At 32.6% G+C, this 22475-nt stretch overlaps 1 protein-coding gene across 48 annotated transcripts in view; it reads left to right on the top strand.

The window, feature by feature from the left end:
* RIMS2 (regulating synaptic membrane exocytosis 2) overlaps window positions 1-22475 on the top strand; it is a 724815-nt gene that overhangs the window by 497296 nt on the left and 205044 nt on the right. For 16 of the 48 annotated variants that reach the window (XM_078353414.1, XM_078353401.1, XM_078353402.1 and 13 more), the window contains one exon: window positions 19983-20015. The exons of the other annotated variants lie outside the window; for them this stretch is intronic. In XM_078353414.1, coding sequence (XP_078209540.1) covers window positions 19983-20015 — 33 coding nt within the window. The remainder of the gene's footprint in view (window positions 1-19982; window positions 20016-22475) is intronic. 48 annotated transcript variants of the gene reach the window in all.

Raw genomic sequence — 22475 nt, 5'->3', positions numbered from 1 at the left:
ATCAACTATGACTACATATGTTGAATTAGAACATCAGCCTTTAAAATGGTTAGATCAAAAAAGTAACATCCCTTTCTATATCATAAAATTTGGCCCATTAGTGGACCACTAAAATATAGTTTTGTTAATTATTAACATACATGCTAGAATATTATTTAAAAGATAATGTAACAAAATACATAAAGTTAAATCATATAAATATGAATAATGTTCATAAGGCAATAAACATTTAAATGAGTCCTCAGTGTGTATTTACATATTTGTCATTGTTATCTATTCAGGATCTCCTTGGTTTTTGATTAGTAACTATGAAAGGAAATGTTGATATATACTTAAATATATGCCAGTGATCTGAGATAATAAATATATCTTCCTAAATATTCAACAAGCTTTGAGAACTTTTAATACCATTTTGTATTTAAGTGCATTTAAATGTGTCAAGAGTATATCTTTCCACATGAAGTCACTAGGCTAAAGAATATAACTAACTGAGGAAGTATTATCATAGTTATTTTTTTTTGTCTTCTTGACCTCTAGTTGTCCCTTAATACTTTCATATCTTGTACCTTCAGACTGTTCTGCTTTCTTGTTATAGCCTGTGGTCTTGCATGTGCAATCACCCCCACACATTCTTCATGCCCCCTGCCCAGACAAACCAGTTTACTAAAACAGCTGTACTGCAGGCAGAATGACTAGGGTTTATCACTCATATCAGTCTCCCTGAAGGCTCAGAGGTTAAGGTTTTTCAAAGATAGTTTGGTGGGCATGGAGTGGGGAATGGGGAATGTTAATTAGTTGCAGATGGAAATCATAAGGGTAGGGAAAATGGTTCTTATATGCTGAGTTAGCCTCTGGGTAGGGGCAACAGGATGTGGATTTAGTCATCAGTCACAGGTCTGGGTGGAATCAGTCAATCTGCAGGAGTAATTGGGGAAGTTACAAATCTTGTGACCTCTGGAACAATGGCTAGTTATTATATAAGTCTGCATTTAGGCGTAAGTCAGACCCATCTCACAATCCTAACCTTATGGCCTTTCATTGGTTTTACAAAAGCAGTTTTGTTTTGAGGAAAGGCTGTTTTATCCTTGTTTTAAAGTTAAACTATAAATTAAATTTGTCCCACAAGCAGGAATGACTAAAGAAAATTGGAGGTTAGAAGCAAGATGGGATCAACTATGTCAGATTTCTCCCTCTTTCTCTCTCTCTTTTTTTTTTTTTTCTGAGACAGGGTATTCTTTTCCAGGGCTGGAATGCAGTGGTGCAGTCTCAGCTCACTGCAACCTCTACCTCCCAGCTCAAGCAATTCTCCTGCCTCAGTCTCCTGAGTAGCTGGGATTATAGGCACCTGCCACCACACCCAGCTAAGTTTTGTATTTCTAGTAAAGATGGGTTTCACCATGTTCGTCAGGCTGGTCTCAAATTCCTGACTTCATGATCCACCCATCTTGACTCGGCCTCCAAAAGTGCTGAGATTACAGGTGTGAGCTACTGCCTCAGATTTCTCTTAATGTCTTGATTTTGCAAAAGCAGTTTCACATGTAAAGTTTTCTAGTGATGGATCATTGGAACCTCAGTTATACATTTGTTTTTTTTGTTTGTTTGTTTTTCTTTTTGCTCCCCCCCCATATATTTGTTTTTATACACACACTTATAAATTTGTTTTTTATCATTTATATGAAATCCTCTCTACTGAAAAACATCGCTATTGCTCTGTAAATCAATCCAACACATGATAGAGTTGAATCTAGAAATTAATAAATTTGTAAGCTCAGAGCTCTGTACATATTTTACATATGCTAACTTGGTTTTACTTGGCTTAATCTTTTGATTATTTACCTGTAATTAAGATTTAGTTATTCAGTTTGTCCTTTTGCTATCTTCTTCTGAGAGAATGGCTTTTTATTTACAGTTTGTTTTATATATCACAATAAAGTTCATGAGTAAGTTTAAGGGAAGACATTGTTTTCTTAATTGATTAAAGCATATTGTGGATATGTTAAGGTATATTGTTTTAGTAGGTGCAGTCAGAAAGATAATTGGGGCTAGAAGGGTGACATATATGTGGACTTATAGATCATAGTTAGGATTTTGGTTTTTAAAAATGTAAAATGGGTAGGTTTTGATTAAAGTGACATATTATTTCTTTAGTAAGATTATTTAAATTGCTACATTGAGAATAGCCTAAAGAATTAAGATTGCAAACAGGAAGCATTCTTAGAAGGTTTTGCACTAACCCAGCAAAAAGATGACAGTGGCTTAGACCAGAGTGACAATCGTATAAGCAGTTGGATTCTGAAAAGATATTGAAGATAGAGCCAATAAAATTTCCCAACAAGGTAAGAGAGAAAGGAAGATTCAATAACAACATTCACATTTTCAGCCTGAGTGGAAAAATAATGGAGTTTCTATTAACTGATACTGGGAAATACTTGAGAAGATAGATTGAGTGGGAATATCAGCTGCTCAGTTTTGGATATGATAAGTTAGAGATTCTGTTAGACATCCAAGTGAAGATGCCAAATTGGCCATTTTAAATATGGTCTGCATTTCATATTAGAGGTGTGGACTGTGGCTATCAGTCTGGGACTCATCCTTATAAAGAGGTATTTACCACTGTAAGACTGGTTATCAAGAGGGCAAGTGGTTACGTGTAGGTAGATAAAGAAGAGATCCAAGGAGTATAAGCTGGACCACTTTGGTATTTTGAAGTTGGGAAGATGAAGCAGCCAGACATGGAGAAAGTGGGAGAAGAGGAACAAGTTAAGAAATTACTTGAAGTAGGCCGGGCACGGTGGCTCACGCCTGTAATCCCAGCAATTTCGGAGGCTGAGGCGGGTGGATCATGAGGTCAAGTGATCGAGACCATTCTGGTCAACATGGTGAAACCCCGTCTCTACTAAAAATACAAAAAATTAGCTGGGCATGGTGGTACCTGCCTGTAATCCCAGCTACTCGGGAGGCTGAGGCAGGAGAATTGCCTGAACCCAGGAGGCGGAGGTTGCGGTGAGCCGATATCGCGCCATTGCACTCCAGCCTGGGTAACAAAAGTGAAATTCTGTCTCAAAAAGGAAAAAGAAGTTACTTGAAGGAGAGAATTATCAAGAATATGAAATGATCACCAGACTTAGCAAGTAAGAAGTCAGCATGTTGACCTTCATTAAAAGCAGTTTCAGTGGAGTGATAAGGGCTAAAGGACTGATTAGAGTGGATTCAAAAGAATGGAAACAGCAAGTGCAAACACCTTTGAAAGAGTTTGGCTGAAAAGGGAAGAAAGGAAAAAATATCTAGATCTGTGAGGATAGGTAGAAGAAACAGGATACATGAAGGAAATGTGGGAAACTGTTCACTTGGCTTCTTCTGAATACAGGTCTGCCACTTTACTATGTAATGCCTGAACCATTTGCCTGTAGTTTACCAAGATATCTATCAGTGTTCTGTGACTTAGCTCCTTGATTTTGAGTCGAAGATTTTTAGATTTGGAAGGTACATTATAAATCTTTTGGTAAAACTACTTTCCCTTATAAATAAAGGAGGATAATTCTGGAGGATAACTACCTTTCTTCATTCCACATTGTAGCAGATCTCTAGTCTAGACTGTTAATCTCATGTGTTGATATACCATGCCTCTTCACAGTGTTCTACAACACTGTTCTAGATTGTGTTTTCTTTGCATGGGCTTCAGCTATTTTTTTTAATTTTCATGTTAGCTAAAGATTCAAAAGAGTTTGAATTTTAGACATTAGTTAAAATTTTAGACGTTAGCTAAAGTTCAACCAATATCTGCTATTTCGTGTTGTACTAGATGGCCATTGAGGATGCAAAGATGAACAAGACATATTTCTTGCCTTGGGGAGCTCCCAAGGGGAAAAAATAATACAATGATAAGAAATAAAACATAGCTGGCAACACTATTCTGTAATGTATAACTTATATAAAGTGTCTTAAGATTTTGGTACATATTCAGGGTCAATTTTGTAAGGAGAAAGTAAGTTTTGAGAGGTTCTTCTGGGTTGGTTTTCAGTCCCAAATGTTTTTCCTGTTACCTGTCATAGTATTTCATATTCCACTATTAACTAATGGCTTATTTTCATAATACAAAGCTTTTAGCCTTTCTAGAACACTGAAATGTAAATATTCCTGAGGGCACTATTCCAAGCTATTATCACATGCAAATCTTCACAGAAAGTAAGTGGATGGAGAAAATCAAGTGGGGAAAAAGGATGCTGAAAGATGTGGTAGAGTACTAGCTGTCTTGAAAGGATTATAATGGCAAATTCTTTCCATTCTAAATAATATTTGCTGTGTAGTTGTGCTATAAATTTACTTTTTAAAGTAACTTGGTATATTTAAATTGCTTAAATTACTTGTCACATAATAGGCTAGGTGCAGTGGCTCACAGCTATAATCCCAGAGCTTTAGGAGGCTGAGGCAGAAGAATTGCTTGAGGGCAGGAGTTTGAAACCAGCCTGGACAACCTAATGAGACCCTGCCTCTACTAATAACAAAACCATTTAAAAATTAGCCAGGTGTAGTGGTGCACACCTATAGTCCCAGCTACTTGGGAGCTTGAGGCAGGAAGATCACTGAGCCCAGGAGTCTGAGGCTGCAGTTAGCTCTAATTGCATCACCACACTCCAGCTTGGGTGACAGAGGGTGACTCTGTCTCTCAAGCAAATATACAAACAAATAAAATAAGAACCCTACTTGTCACATAATAATTACTATATAAATGTTAGTTATTATTTATAATTTCTTAGTAATGTCTCACTATAATTTTGTATTTTCAGCACAAAATATGAAAATTTTAGTTTTATATTTAATGTCAAATTAAGTCTTATTATGATCACCCTCAAGCAGTTTTTCAACATATATGTATATATACACACATAGTAATGCACTACATAATGCTGTTTTGGTCAATAACAGACTCCATATACAACAATAGTCTCATAAGATTATCATGCTATATTTTTCCTGTACCTTTTCTATATTTAGACATGTTTGAATACATATATACATATCTTTGTGTTTTAATTGCCCACAGTATTTAGTACAGTAACATTCTGTACAGATTTGTAGCCTAGGAGCAATAGGCTATAGCATATACCCTAGGTACATAGTAGACTACCCTATCTAGGTTTGTGTAAGTACACTCTATGATCTTTGCACAATGATGAAATCACCTAATAATGCATTTCTCAGAGCATAGCGCTTTCATTAAGCAATGCATGTCTGCATATACTTTAGCAGATTTTTGGAAATTAGTAATCATAATGCTATTCTTAATCAAATGACTTGCATAAGAAACAATACCAGGGTGGAAATAAATAGAATTGGATTGCAGCATAAGTTATTTCATAATGTGTTAATACATTTGTACATGTTTCAATGCAAGAATATTAGCACCCATATCTTAATTTTCAAATTTGATATCTAGCTAGGAATTGATTTTATAGTAGAATTGGTGGATATTTCCAAATTATATCATTCCCTCCTAACTTAGATAAATTACCATGTGTCCAAAATTAATATGAGAGAGAGTCAGGGACACTTTAAAATACCAAGGGATTTATCACATGTATTTGAGCAGTATGGATATTCAATCACATCTGTATTATGAAAAGTAACTTTACAGTGAGCAAGATGGAATTGAAAGAGAAGAAACTGAGGGGATAGGACTATTTAGGGCAATTTGGTCATCAAATATTTGATGACCTGAACTACAGCAGTAGTTTGAATAAAGAGAAAGGAATGTGCTTAATATTTCCTCTCCTCACTTATATTTCATAAGCTTAAGTGTACCTGTTGTTGAAGTGAAGTACTTATAAATGAATATTTCTAATTTCTTTTCCTAAGCTTTCCTTTCATTATGGGAGATCTTTCCCCTTTAATTTACTTTTCTTTCCCTTTTTCTCATCTTATTTCTTCTATACTTCCAAAATCTCAACTGACTAATCAGATTAAGAATGATACGATACAAGAGAAAGAGCATAGTTCTTGGAAATTTGCCTCAGGGTTTGCTTTACAATGTACTAACTGTGTGACTCTAGACCCTTGAATCAAGTTAGTTCATCTGAGAAAAGGAAATCGTAACATACTTCTCCGATTCCCAGTATGCTACTTGGAAAATCAAGTGATGTAATGAGTATGGAATTGTTTGTAAACTACAATAATTTTTCAGTGCTTATTCTAATCAGTTAGCTCTATTTTCTCACTTGTAAAAACCACCTGGTAGAAGGTCCCTTTTGTGTTTTGTAGGGTCAAATTTGATGCCATTTGTGAAAACACATTAGAATATAAAGTATTATACAGATATAATCTCACTAATATAGGAATTTATGCTACTATTTTATTTTATTTTATTTTAAGAAAGGGTCTCACTGTCATTTAGGCTGGAGTGCAATAGTATGGTAATAGCTCACTGCAGCCTTGATCTCCTGGGCTCAAGTGATCCTCCCACCTTAGCCTTCCACATAGCTGAACTACAGGCACAGGCCACTATGCCCGGCTGATTTTCAAAAGGTTTTAAATAGATAGGATCTCTAAAAAAAAAAATAGATCTAAAAAAAGATCCTATGTTGCCCAGTCTGGTCTCAAACTCTTTAAATTATAGTGTTCGTATAGAATTTAACTACATAGTGTGATGAAGACTAGCTGGAATATAATTACTTTGCAGATATGTGTTTCTTAAATATTACTTACTAAAAAATTACCTCATAGTTAAGTCTCCAGGAATATAATCACTCTTCAAATTATCTAATATTTATTAAATCAAGCTTTAATCTACAAATTAAAGATGGGATACATATAATGATCATTTAAGAATTTTAAATCTTAAAGCTTGTTCCTCTGTATTTTATTGAATTTTAAAAATAAATAAACTTTTAATTGCATGTCGTTTTAATTAATTCTGTTCTTTTTATGACTTTAATTCTGTTTTAAAATAGATGCTCGAGTTTCAATGTGGAGCTTAATAGTAGCCACATTTGGAACTTCTGCAAAACCTTCTAAACTCTCAGTGCCTCAATTTCACCATCTCAATTATAGGTACTCTTCTATAAAATCCAATTTGAATAATCAGTTATCATAGGATGCAAGAGTAACTGTAATTTTAGAGGTGGAAATAACCTTAGAGATTTTCAAGACTAGCTTTCTCACATCAAATATAACAAATCTAGCTATCAGAGATGTTAGGAAGATGTTGCTGGAAGGGGGTCCTGTTCCAGACTCCAAGAAAGGATTCTTGTATCTCAAGCAAGAAAGAATTCAAGGTGAGTCCATAAAGTGAAAGCAAGGCTATTAAGAAAGTGAAGGAATAGAGTATGGGTTCTCCACAGGCAGAGCAGCCTGCTGCTGGTTACCCGTTTTTATGGTTATTTTTGATTATATGCTAAACAAGGGTGGATTATTCATGAATTTTCCAAGAAAGTGGTGGGCAATTCCCAGAACTGAGGGATTCTCCCCATTTTAGGTTATATAGGGTAACTTTCTGACATCGCCATGCCATTTGTAAACTGTCATGGTAGTGGTGGAAGTGTCTTTTAGCATACATGCTAATGTGTTATCTTTGTCCTCACTGGCAAAGAGGTCACTGTCATCGCCGTGTTAGTTTTGTTGGGATTTGACTGGCTTCTTTACTGCATGCTGTTTTATTAGCAAGGTCTTCATGATCTCTTATCCCATCCTGTGACTTAGAATGCCTAACATCCTGGGAATGTAGCCCAGAAGGTCTCAGCCTTATTTAACCCAACCCCTATTCAAGATGGAGTTACTCTGGTTCAAATGCCTCTGACAAAACTTGCCTAAAGTTACAGACCTAGTTAATGGCAGAGATGTTGCACCTTTCCTGGCCCAGTATGGTGATATATCTATTGCCCTTTCTATCAGTCACTGATAGCCTTGATCTAGTTCTTTCATTGTCTTAAGCTGATATTCACAAATTTATGGTTATCACAACGTTTCTATTGCCAGCATATAATACTTTTCAACAAATATTTGCTGATTTCAAAGTTTATTTTTCCTCCACATTTCAGAAAATGCTGTCTGCCAATTTACAGATAGGCTGTTTTTAAAACAACCTATTTCTTCTTCTGTACACTTCATCTTCCTTCAAAAGGTAGCATGTCTTCTTTTTTTGGAGCATCACAAATTTATGAAATGGCAAAAGGTGAAACAACTTTTAAAAATGATAACCCTGTAGCATTTGATTTTTGGACCAACTCGCTAACACTTCTAAAATCTTTTTTAATTATTGGAGAATAAGAAAAAGGGTAGGTCATTCAGAATCAACAAATACTTTAATATTAATGAGATTATTCTTCCCAACATGGGGAAATTTTTCTCTTGTTTTTTGCATTACCACAGAGTAATGTTGATCAGGGAGCAGATGATTCCCTTATTCTTCTGAGTAGAGAAAGCCTAACTAGAATCTTGGAATATATTAGAAAAATTTTAACCTTTAGCATTTTAAGATTTCTGTTTCTACTGGTAGGTAGTTCATTGAAATTTAGCGTCTTTATTCAGATTGTGTGTCATTTGGGAATTCTATATTACATCTTTATTAAATTATTTACAAGTTGGAAAATGAGGGTTTAAACTACACACCAAAGTGTAACTTTAATACTCCTAAAGCAAGAAGTTTATTTCATTGCAGTAGCTGATTTATCTTGGACCAGAATAACGAGTCATATCATTAATAGCACTTATTTCAGGTCTAGAAACTGGGAAATGCTATCACTTAATGCAGTAAATTCTAATAGTATAAGTAATCAAAATTAGTTGTGTAACCAAAATCATCTATATTTTTCCATTTTTGGCAGTGGTTTCCTCTTTCCAGTTATGTTTTGCTTAGCTTGATATTATAAAATATGTTGGTATTCCACCATTTGTGGCCAAAGGTAGATAGGATATCAAAGTATTGTGTATGGCATGGTGAAACTTGATAGGGATTAAAACGCACATGGGCCAGGCAAGGTGGCTCATGCTATAATACCAGCTACTCAGGAAGCTGAAGCTGGAGGATCACTTGAGATCAGGAGTTAAAGACCAGCCTGAATAACATAGCAGGATCGTGGGTGTGTCTAAAATATTTCTTAAATAAAAATAAAATGTACATAAGTAGTAACTATCGAATCGATTTATAGCTTTAGAAATATACAAATAAAAAGAAAGACAAGTTATAAGATATATAATTATTTGTGAATGCTGCTATGAGAATAAGATTAAATGGTAGCCAGTGAATCTTCTGATTCATGGCCTGTAAGGCCCTACATGATCTGTGCTTCCTCACTTTCCATCTCCATTACTACTTTAACCTCGTCTATTACTTTTTTCTTTGTTTCTTATGTTCCAGCCACAGTGACCTCCATGCTTTTCTGGAACATACTAGACATACTTCTAACTCAGGGCATTTGCACATGCTGTTCCTCTGCCTGGAATTTCTTCTCTTCAAATAACTATATGGCTAACCTTTACTATCTTAAGTTCTATACTCAAAAGTTACCTTCTTAGAGGAGACTTCCCTTCCTACCTTATGTAAAATTTCATTACTCTCTGATATTTTTTTCCTTCTTACCTACTTTGTTTGTCTTTTTAGCATCAATCAATATTTAGGTCACACTGTATTTTACTTATCTTGTTTATAATCACTTTCTCCCATCAAAATATAAACTTTATGAATGTATGGGTTTTTGCCTGTTTTGTTTGCTATTATATCCCCTGTACACAGACATGCCTGGATTATAGTAGGTGCTAAATATATGTTTATTAAATGAATGAATGTTAACCACATGAGAAATAATTATAGATAATCTTAGATGAGCCAAGTAAATCATATTCAATAATACAAAGCTGTTGCTACTAAATATATTTGTCTTCCTTTATCAAGATTTTTATTGAAATAATATCTCGTAGCATATAAATGTTTGTCATTTTATGAAGGTACTAAATATGGTGAAAAAAATAGTCATTTTATCTCATGTATTGAAATGTATTTATGAACTTTCTCTTGATATGTTTCAAAGTTTCTACATTGTAATTCCACATAAACATTTCATTTCATCACAATAAAGCAATGTTTGGTAAAATGCTTATTCTAAAATAAGCTAGTATGTATTATTTAATATCAACTAAGAGGAGACTTTTGTCAACCCATTTTAATACTTTCTTCATATCTTAGCTGCATTCATTTTATTGAAAATAAATTTGGGGATATACTGGAAGTAAATTTTAGTGCTTTGGAATTTGAAATCTATTAAGCAAAATTGTAATGTCACATTTCCTTATTTAAAATGTTAACTATTACATAGTTTATATGAGAATTTAGGAAAAATATCCAAAAATCCCATAAACCCTAAAGTATATATAGATTCTTGTTATGGACATTATCTAATATTTCTGATAAGCTCTGATTGTTATTTTTTGATTTATACTAGAAGTTACATGGGAAGACCAGCAGAAAAAGGTGAATGGTACAATAAGTGATGACAAACCATTGCCGAAAAAGCAACACCAATCTGAGCCAGGTTTGTCAGGGTTTGGAAACCACATGAAAGCATGAGACTACAAACATGGCATTTCATGCTTTTTAAAATGCGTGTGTGCTTGTTGTACCTCATTTTTCTCATTTTGGTGTGAACTCGATAGTGTGTAGATTCCACTTAGATTAGAGTGGTAAATACTTTATTTCAAAATTTTTTAGAAAACCAATTATACATATTTGGGGAAAAATATAATTATTTTATTAAGATGAGTCCTTTAAGGAAAAATGACTACTTTAAGCACAGATGGTCATCTGCTTTACACATTTGATTATGTTGAATAAAATTGAAGTACCTTAATGCAGAGGCACTTGCTTCCCTAAAAAGTACAATAGAAGCTCAATATACTATCTCAAGTTTGTCTTTGTATGATATTTCTATTATTTAGTTGCAAATGCTGTTGAGATATTTATGCCATATATTGGTAATGATTTATTTATAATCTCTGGAGTTAAAAAATATTGACAACAACAAGGATGAGGGTTAGCATAGTATTTGAATTCAATAAGGAGTCTCTTCAAACTGTTAATTCTACCAGTGAATTGAAATGAAGTATTTTTGTTTTCCTCTCCCTTTCTTCTTTTTTTTGTGGAGAGATATGGTTAACCCATTTATGCGGGAGGTCGCAATTTTACGTGTGTGAAAAATTAGACCTTGGCAATGACCTTGAGCAGTAGAATATAAATAACTACCAAAAGTTTAGCATTCCAATAATGGAACACTAGGCATAAATGGGTTAAGTAGAAGACAAAAACTTGAACTGACAGTAAAATGAAAAAAGGCAAAGTGCAGAGATAATCGATGAACTTAAAAAATACTACTTTTAATTAGTAATTGAATGAGAATATATTGAAATGTTCATCAAAATTTAAAAATTCAAATAGAGTTTGACTAATGGTATTATAATTAAAAATAGTTTTGTCTGTGGTAATAGTGTTATATATGCTGATTCATTATTTCATGTTATAGCTCTAAGACCTATATATTAAAATATAAAAATTAGTCAATTATATTAGTCAATATAAAAATTAGTCTTTAACCGGTATTTGTTGTCATCCTGCTGTATTCCAAGCATTATAGTTGGCACTGTCTTATTAATGTAGACAAGACAGACACAGCAATTGCCCTCACACAGCAGATTACGTCTGCAAAAATACATCATTTAAAAATAATTATACTAATGATTAAGCAATTACAATTGTGGTAAGTTCTCTTAAGGAGAAGAATAGTATGCTTTGGAAAATGTATTATGTGACTAAGTCTGAAGAGCAAGAAAGATGTCATAGTGCAAAGAAATTAATCTATGAATTATCTTTTAGTAAAACAGGACATACTGAAAATGTAATAAAATAAACTGGAATTCAGATTGGGAATTTAAATTTATTCACAACGTTGTAAGAAAATATAGATTTTTTCAAATCTTCAGTTAATAGCAGTTTATGAGAAAAATAGTGATTAGCTTAATATATTGAAGGAGATTTTTTAGGTAAACAAGATTAAATATAAAAGTAATGTTTTATGTTATGATTTATATATCAAAAATTATTACTGTAAACATCTCTTCTTGCTATATTGTGTGACACGGGTTATCCTTAGACATAAACTATTATTTATTTGTTTATCCACTTTGTCATCATGTCCAATACGTGACTATGTTTGTGGCCATATATATGTATATATCTATGTAAATAAGTTACATTGTATATTAAAATCACAAAACAATGCAATGTTTAATGAAAAATATTTTGACATGTCATAAATACAACATTTAGAGGATCTACTTGAAATATTTTTTTAGTTTAATTTAACTATAGTCCCTTAATGTCATAGTTTAAAATGATTATAGTTTTTTTGTTTTTTGTTTTTTGGAAATTGTGTATTTTTCTGTATACTAGGAAAATTGGTCCTGGAAATTGAAACCCTAAATGTTGTGAGTAAGTATGCAATATGCTAAAACAGTATAAACAATGTTAAATTTCAGTACTTCATAAATATTCTTATCTGTTTGCTTCTAAAAGGAAAGTAGGGTATTTAAAGAATATGTTTAATTATCAAAACTTTGGAGTGATAAAACGAGAGGAAAGTAGTAGGATATAGATATAGCAGATTATATTTCAACAACATGTTTATATGAACCTATGCTTTACAGAATACATGTTTGGAGTTATTTCTTTTATGTTTAAGTACATGTATGATATTAATAATCTATTGACTAAAAACAATGTTCATACATAATTTTTATGTGCTGAAATAGAAGAAACTCACTTCAAAAAATTGTCAAAGATTTCTCATCAAAGGGTTATTGTGGCAAACTCGTGGCATCAGAAAAGCTTTGTATGGGATTGAGCCCAAACTTGAGATGGAAAGTTGGCCATGTATCAATAGATATATTGTTTTCTTTTCATTGATTTTCAGTTGCCGTTTTATGAAAATCAATACCAGAATAATTTATAATACCTGGGAATTTGCCATTTCTGGAATGTTTACTAGCAATAAAAATAACACTTGAAATTTTTATTTTAAATGTGAGACTATAGAACCAAACAGCTAAATGGCATGATGTGGACTAGAAAATGAGTTAACAAGTATTTGGATGAATTTTCAGTACTATGACTAGTATCTGCCTTTTTAAAAGAATAAACTTGGTATTTCTGAACTGAGATGTCTTGAGAGGATTATCAGCAAACGAAGTGATTTCCTGTTGCCCAGGCTGGAGTGTAATGGTGCAATCTTGGCTCACTGCAACCTCCACCTCCTGGGTTCACGCAATTCTCCTGCCTCAGCCTATTGTGTAGCTGGGATTATGAGTACCTGCCACCACGCCTGGTTAATTTTTGTATTTTCAACAGAGATGGGGGTTCACCATGTTGGCCATGCTGGTCTTGAACTCCTGACCTCAAGTGATCTCCTTGCCTTGGCCTCCCAAAGTGGTGGAATTACAGGCCTGAACCACTGCGCCTGGCCATACTTACAGTATCTTTAACTTAATTGACATCAATATATATATAAAGATCCTGGGGGAGTATCATATTTATCATATTAATATCTTTTATGTGAACATAAAATATGTAAATCCTATGCATTATTTTAAGCCCCAGGTTTTTAGAATAATTTTTAGAGTAAATCATTTAATGTCTTCTTCCCGTAGAATGTGGATTAGAATGTTTTTAGAACTTAAATATTTCTAATTCAAATCAAGTAACAAATAATCTGTTGTTTATTTTTTCAAAAAAAAATCTGATTCCAGAAAAGAATATTGTGGTCTTTAATAATTCAGTAATATAAATATTGAAAAAAACTTTAAGCAATTGAATTTTATAATTTTTATCTTGTGAGTTTATGTTTTCTTATAGTAATTAGAAATGTTTATGAGAAAAGAGGCTGTTTCCACATAAAATATTTTAGACTGATATTTTACTTAACTTACCACACAAAAAAGTAGTGGGAAAGCTACCTTAAGTTAGAAGTTCTTCAGTCTTACTGAATGTTTCCGAACTGGTACAATTTCACATATTCTCCAAAATTAGTCTTAGAAACTCATCTTGGACTTACATAGTTCAGAATTTATTTACCTGGACATATAACTTTAAAATAATTATGAGTTTTGATTTGTTATTTTCTAAGTGTAAGTTATGCTACATCTAGGAAAATCTTGAATTGACACAGCTATTGTTATTGTAACTGAAACCATAACGTGCTCTTATCTGGTTGTATCTTATATGGAAAATAACTGTCTTCTTGTAAAAGTGAAGGCAACTAAACCTTTTGCTGATGTACCGTATGATTATACAGCATTTTTTTTAAATTGAAAATATTCTGAGTAACAAATTGTGTTTCACTACTTACTATAATATTTTAATGTGCACATAAGCCCCTAGTTTTAGCATTATTTGATTTTATTAATGTGTTAACCTTTAATTTTTTTCTAACATGGCCATTTCAATATTATGTTCTTTATGGAATTTATAATTATAGTGTAGGTAGGGTTGTTTGTTTTTTACTTAATTTTACTTTTGGAATTTTGTTTTATAAAATGTATCTTTAGGAAAAGTAAATATTTAATAAAATTTCATTAGTGAATTTTTATAGTGTAAAATTTTTTCTTGAGTGTTTTGATATTTTGTACTTTTGTTTCTTTTTATTCATGAATGTTTATGATTTCTTAAAAGTAATATATATATATATATATTATATATATTATTAAAAGTAATATATATATATATATATATATATATATATATTTTAGTCTAAAGCAGTATTCCAAATCAGTCTTCTTATTAAATGCTTGTTCAAGTCATCCAGTCTGGAAAAAGGAATTAGGGCTCTGTTCTTGGTCATTATCAACAGCTTGATAACTTATGAATTGTTGTAAAATAAGTATATTTTATTCTTAATAGAAAAAAATTAATATAAGACAAATGTTTTATATGACAAATCAAGTGATAGAATTTGGAATTAAATACTACTAACATCGTGAGAAGTAAATATCACATTCTTTCATAATATGCCTGAAGTGAAATTTCATGATTTATGAAGTTATTTGCTCATTTAAAATGAGTTCAGGTTTCTCTGCATATACAGATAAGCTTGTATGCCAAGTCTGTTCTTCAGTAACCATCCTTCCTATGATAAACAGCATACTATAGTTTGGAAATAAATTATTTTAAACTCCCTCAGTACATACTCTCTTTTTTTCTGCATTTAAAAGTGTATTATATGTTGGATTTCAAAGATAAAATCAGAGATAAACAGCACTGCCCCAAATAAGAAGGCATTTAAAAGATAACCTTTTTAGGCCAGGCATGACGGCTCACACCTGTAATTCCAGCACTTTGAGAGGCCAAGGCGGGCAGATCACAAGGTCGGGAGTTTGAGACCAGACTGACCAACATGGTGAAACCCCATCTCTACTAAAAATACAAAAATTAGCCGGGTGTACTGACGTGCACCTGAATCCCAGCTACTCATGAGGCTGAGGCAGGAGAATTGCTTGAACCCGGTTGGTGGAGGTTGCAGTGAGCTGAGATCACGCCACTGCACTCCAGCCTGGGTGACAGAGCAAGAGTCCATCTCAAAAAAAAAATCCTTTTTATGTAAGTATAGTGAATTTTTAATAATAGCAAAGTATTTGAAAATACTGCACCTAATCTAATAAATGGTCATTTAATAGGTTGAAATTATTGTAAATGTTCAATGATTTTATGGTTGTAGACAAAATTATAGGAAATAATTGGTTTAGGAATGATTAGTTCACATCATTTGGATTGAGAAATTTTTCAAAAAGGTTTTGTCAGTGTGGAGATGTTCTGGTTTGTCATCTGTAAACTTGGTAAGCATTGTTATCACTGAGGTCCTCCTACTAGGTGCTTACTTAAGCTTTTTTTTAAAAAAGGTATCTCTTCTTCACCCAAAGGAAACATTTTAAGACTCCATGAACTGTAATGAGCCCTCACACTATGCTTAGCTTCTAATTATGTGCAAATTCTAATATACAGTTAGAATTTTCATGCTTCTGTTTCATTGTGTCAGGAACCTTGTGTACATGTTTGTTCCTATAAGACATAGACAATATGTTATTCAACTACAGTTAAATCTGGTAACAGTACCAAGTGTATGCCTGTTGTAAACGGTGGTAAGCGAGAACATTAATCAGTCAACAAAATTTCAGATAGATATCAAACACTGTGGGCGAAAACTGCATTTGTGGATAAACAAGCCCCACCTGTTTGTCTTTTTTAAGTTGATTGCAGATAATCATTTCTGTTTGAGCTTGAGATATGTGTTCAGTTGAAACATAGTAACAGTTAAAACATTATTACATTGGCAAGGGAAGAATTCTTAGCTTGCACAAAATTGTACATAAAAGCTGACATCATAGTTTCATGAGCTTGTCATATTACCAAATATGCTTAATGAAAATGATTTTGTATATGCGTTAATATCTGTACATGTAGATATGTAGATATACAGTCATATAGCACCTAATGATGGTTCAGTCAAATAAGGATGCATATATGACAATAGTCCCATAAGATTATAATACTGTATTTTATTGTATCTTTTCTACATTTGGATATACAAAATACAATTGTGTTACAGTTGCCTTTAGTATTGAACATAAACGTGCTGTATAGGTTTGTAGCCTAGGCGCACTATGACTGTGTCATAGCCTGGATATGTAGTAGGCTATACCATGTAGGTTTGTGTAAGCACACTCTATAATACACAATAATGAAATCACTCCCATCTTGCTTTTTATGTTCAATAGTTTTCAACTTAATAGTATCTTAAATTTTAAAATATTTATTGTAAAATAATTTATCATAAGTGATTAAATGGTGCTTATGAGTTTATTCATTGTATTTTATAAATATCTTTTATTTCACTCTAATTTTGAAAATACTTTATTTTGTATGATGGAATGAACAAAAAATACTGCACCTGTTTTTGTTTCTACAAAGAAACTCTTCATTATTTTCTGTGTAAAACAAAGATCCAGCCATAATTGTGACAGTACCTGGGCACCTAAAAGAGGGAATACTTTTACTATCCTTAATCAGTCTTACCTGGTTATTGATTAGATGAAAAGATGGGTTTATTAGTTGTAGAAGAGTCTTGTAAGTGATTATTGGATAAATGAAAAAGAAAGAGTTCTCATTAGAACCCTTCATTAATTGCACTAAAAAGTAGAATATTTGACTATGGCATGGTAATGAGAAGTATGGGAGAAGTAGAGGGGATACTCTTAGCTTCTTTCAATGTCCACCAAAGTCTGCTATTTATTATAATACTATATGCCAAATAAGTACTTATAGCATGCTACCATTTGCCTAAGACAGAGCTGCTTAAGCAAGGTAGCTGACTATAAATTTCTCTTTTTAAATGAGGCTGTTTAAATGCAAAAATACATAATAAAACTATAACAGGAAGTCCAAAAAGCCAAAAATATTTAAAATATATTTGAAACAAATATAGTTGTGTTTTGAGATATACTTTACATGAATTTTTATTTACTAAAGTTATATTTTTATGTAAGCTTAATTATGAACAAATTATTAATGGATCATATTCAGATAAACTATGGCAAGTGACTTAATTGATACTTTCAGATAGCGGTGAGATCATTTTCAAATATTTCATTTTCATCCCCTTATTAGTCAAATACATTTTGCACTTCCTGAAAAAAAAGTTTTTTATTATTGATTCTAAGATAAGTGTTGCCATATTCCTTACAAATGAAAGCATTGGTCAATTACCTGACAGTTGTAGAATGTGCCACTTAAAAATTTTTTTAATTAAATACTGTATAATAAAATGTCCAGTTTAGGCATCACCATGAGAGAATTTTTTATCTTCTTTGTTTGACTTTTAATTTTACATGTTTTTATTGGGTCATATAGCATCTAGTACAAAGAAAATTGACCTGGTAATCAGGAGACCCCTGTTCTATTTCTGGCTCTGCCACTGAACTTGTTTTGTATCATTGGGTAAGTCACTGGAACTATGTGTGCCTCTGTTATTCACTGAAATTAATTGAGTGAATTGAGAATAATTTTTCATGTTTGGATATATAATATGAAAGCCATTGCATTGATGCCATGTAAAGTAATTCAAACAATAGGAAAATACTAGGTGAAGAAAGAAGCTTCATTTATTTATGCAGTTTTTATACTTTCTGCAAAATATAAAATATTTTCTTAGAGATGGAATATATGGAAACCATATTTCATCCACTTCATACCAATTTCATTGTAATATGTGAGGAAACTATTTTAATAGTCTGGAAAATGTGTATCTAGGGAAATTTTGAGTATAAAAACACAATGCAACATGTGAAAGTCGGCATTAACATAGGTTATGAATAAACTGTGATTGTCCTACCTTATCTTCATTGAGAAGTAGGTGGATTGAAGGTGGAAACAAAAACATAGCATGTATAATTTTAATGTGTATTAATAAATTTCTGGAGAATATGAAGATTTTTTTTTCTAGTGGCTAATCCTGTTAGCAGTATGATTTGTAGTGTCATTGTGATGAGATTTAATGTCTGATTTTCAACAGGTGAAAAAATGTGTTCATATAATAATAAAATGGTATTAAGTTTCAAAATGTCATTTTTTTCCAGTTTTCTATAATTCGTACTAAGATTTCTGGTTTTTCTCTAAGAAAAATTGTTTTGGTCATCTTAGCACTAATGGACTTAACTGAATGGAAAGTTTTCATTTATCACTATTCATATAAAAATATAAATTTGTTACAGGAAATAATTCTCTAAAGAGCTATAATTTTAATATGTTGGTATTGCAAGTATATTTTGATACAATATGCTTTGCTATATAAATCACTCAATAATCATGATGCAGCAATTGCAAGAACTTAGATGTGGTGTTTGATTTTAGAATTTGTGATCTCTGATTCAAAGCTAAGTGTATAAATTAAAATAGAAGATTTTAGCTTTTTGGCATATCGTTCATCTGTGTCAGTCATACTAACTCACTAATATCTTTGGAAGAAATTTTTTCTTAGAACACTGAGTTTAGCAGACATTTTTCTGTTTTCGTCACTGTTTAAAATGTTACCTGAACTTCTTCACTAGCACTAGGGAAAAAAGTCTTTCCAAAACATGTGTCGTATCTGTTATAGTTGATAGATTTGGATGGATACCTTTTAGCATAAATTTTAATAACCTATAAAGTGGCATTTGTAAGAATCTGTTGAATAAATAGGCATTAAAAAGGAATATGATCAAACAAAATTTGTCTACATTGAAGGTTAATTTGGACTTTTTAATGCTGAAATGAAGCCATATATTTCAGCTACTCTTCAAATAAAAACTTGTACTATATTTATCACTTCATAACATTTTAATAATATTTTGTTGTATTGAAATAATTCAATGAAATATTGGCCTGATGACCATTCTTTGTTTTTGTGTGTGCACTGGTTTACTAAGGAGCCATAAAAGGAATAGAAATCTGTTGCAACTATTTCATTGCTCTTTTTGAAGATGACTTAATTAAATCTTTTTCTGCAGATAATTAAAAGTTTGAAAGCATTGTGATAGATTTTTAAATTGACTCAGTAATATCTGGAACAATGTGGTCATACAACTAACATTGTTTTTACTAATGGTATCTTTCTTCAGCATTGGTGTTCAGGATTTGCTGTATATAAATAATTGTTAACTTTTGGATCCTCTTTATTTCTGTGCTAACTTTATTTTTCTGAATCTACTAACCTATAGTAGCATAATCATCTTGCCATCAGTTCTTAAGTATTTTTTGTGGAATGCATTGGATTATATCTTCCCTAAAACTGTACACAGGATTCTTTCTCAAAATGATTTGAGGTCCTTTCCTTCAGTGTCACTTTTTACCTTTTGAGTACATCCACTCACTCCCATCTCCTTTGTCTATGTCTGTCCATTACACGATGTGCTCACAGAAGAACTGGACTCTACAAGGAGAAGATATGCAGGTCTGTCTCTTCTACTGCTTTTTTTGTTACTATTTTATTTATCTAACTTGTCCCGGAAATGTTTAATCATTTTTTTACTCATTTCATAGTTATTCATTCCTTTGTAATATTAAAAAAAATTAAATCTATGATCATTTTAATTTAGGTATTTGCATATTCAACTATCAACAATGACTGCTCCAATTAGATGGATAAAAGTAAAATAATTAATTTTTATGTAATATGTATATATATGTAATTTTTTCATAAACTGAATAACTAAAGGCTAATGGGATGTGTGTGTATGTGTATGTATGTATAGTTACCCCCCAATATACACACACATATATATATTTGGTTCCAAACATTTTAGATGTAAAACTAGCTTTCAATTTTTTAAAAATAATTCCAAATTTTGATTTCTAACATGAGTTCATCAGTGTTCTACACTGTGGAGAATACCAAAGACCTAATACCCTAAAAAAGCTGTCAATATCACTAAAGAGTTAAGACATGTGGATAACATCCTCTGTTAATGTGTCAGTGCAGATTATTCTGACAATATATTCTACAAAGACATAAACTGAAATAACGTTTATTTCAACTAGATGGTCAGAAAAAGTGTCTTGGAAGAGGTAACACTTGAGCTGAAACTTGAACATTCATTAAACACATGTGGTACTGTTCTAGGTGCTGGAACTAACAGGACACACAAAATAGCTCCCTATTCTTGCAGGCTTTTTTTAGTGTGAATATGTGTACACACACCCACACACATACACGTAAAATGTATGTACATATGTATACACACATGTATATAAAATGTAATGGAATCAGAAAAGATGGTATGATTCCCTTCCCCTGGGAAGGATACATATTAAATACAAGGAAGACTTCATGGAGGAATTTAGTTGAATATTAAAAGCTAGAACACTGTTGGCCTCTTGTGTAGAGAGCATTTCAGGTAGAGGAAGGGGTATGGCCATGGTTTCACACAAGTTTAGGCAAAAGTAGGAAGAGACTAGATTTATAAAAATTATGTAAGTTATTGAACATACAAAGCAACAGAGTAAGTCAGATATTTGTTTCTAGAAACATTACTTTGGTGGTTATGTAAAAGATGGACTGGAGTAATATAAGCAGAAATACTAGATATGGGGATAGTGTGATGAATCACTTAAGAAATGATTATGGTCTGAATTAAGGTATTAGTAGAGGCAAACAATACATGAGAAGTTACACAAAGATTTAGATCCTACAAGTCTTGGTCACTGATCAGACTGGATATTATTGATGCAGGAAGATGAGGCATAGGATAATTTCAGGTGACTAAAGTGTTTGGTGGTACATTTTATCAGGATAGGGAATATAATTTTTACAAGTTTTAGGGGAAAGATAAAGTTCACTTTTAGGATAGGTAAAATGTAAGCCTCATTTGAAATATTCAAGTATAAATATCTAATAGAGGTGATTGGTGGTCTGGAACTCAGGAGAGAAGTCTGGACTAGGGACATAGACTAGGGTAGCATATCAGCATTCAAGTGATGCCATTGGAATTAACGGAACTGTCAGTAGCATATGAAAAATAAGAAGAGAGCCAAGAATCAAAATTTGGGGATCACCAGCAGTTATTTACATACATTAAAGGGGTGGATGGAAGAACAAAAGCCAGAAAACTATGTTGAAAATGATTAAAGGCAGTAGGATATCCATGAAAGAAGAGAATTTTTTTAAAAATCTATGAAAGGCTGGGCGCGGTGGCTCAAGTCTGTAATCCCAGCACTTTGGGAGGCTGAGGCAGGGGGATCACGAGGTCAAGAGATCGAGACCATCCTGGTCAACATGGTGAAACCCCATCTCTACTAAAAATACAAAAAATTAGCTGTGCATGGTGGCACGTGCCTGTAATCCCAGCTACTCAGGAGGCTGAGGCAAGAGAATTGCTTGAACCCAGGAAGTGGAGGTTGTGGTGAGCCGAGATCGTGCCATTGCACTCCAGCCTGGGTAACAAGAGTGAAACTCTATGTTAAAAAAAAAAAAAAAAAAAAAAAACCTATGAAAGAAGTGAATCTCAATAAAGGGGTATAATCAGCAGTGACAAATTCCAGAGAAGACAAATATATTGTTAAATGATAGGACTAGTCAATAATGATATTTTTCTTATTGATTCGATAAAGTTGTTGTGGATAGAAACCAAATAGAAGAGAAGGGAAAGGAGATGGAAAAGAAAAAAAACTGAAGGTAGTTAATGTAAAATAGGCTTCTTGATGGCTTGGTGAATTAAAAGTTAAGAATACCCTGGGGAATGAGACAAGGAGCTCACCGAGGATATCCTGAAAAATGGCTATAGTTTAGCGGAGTGGAGACCCTACATTTGTGATGGCATTGGTTCTCAAAGAATGTGTAATGATTGGCTCAATAGCACACTTCGGATATAGTCATTAATCATTTGGATCACAGTTGGAACTTTCTGGGCAATTA

The sequence above is a fragment of the Callithrix jacchus genome, chromosome 16 (genome assembly GCF_049354715.1).
Source record: "Callithrix jacchus isolate 240 chromosome 16, calJac240_pri, whole genome shotgun sequence".
Lineage (NCBI taxonomy): Eukaryota > Metazoa > Chordata > Mammalia > Primates > Cebidae > Callithrix > Callithrix jacchus.
Note: the sequence above shows the minus strand (reverse complement) of the source record. Positions and strands in the feature narration are given on the sequence as shown.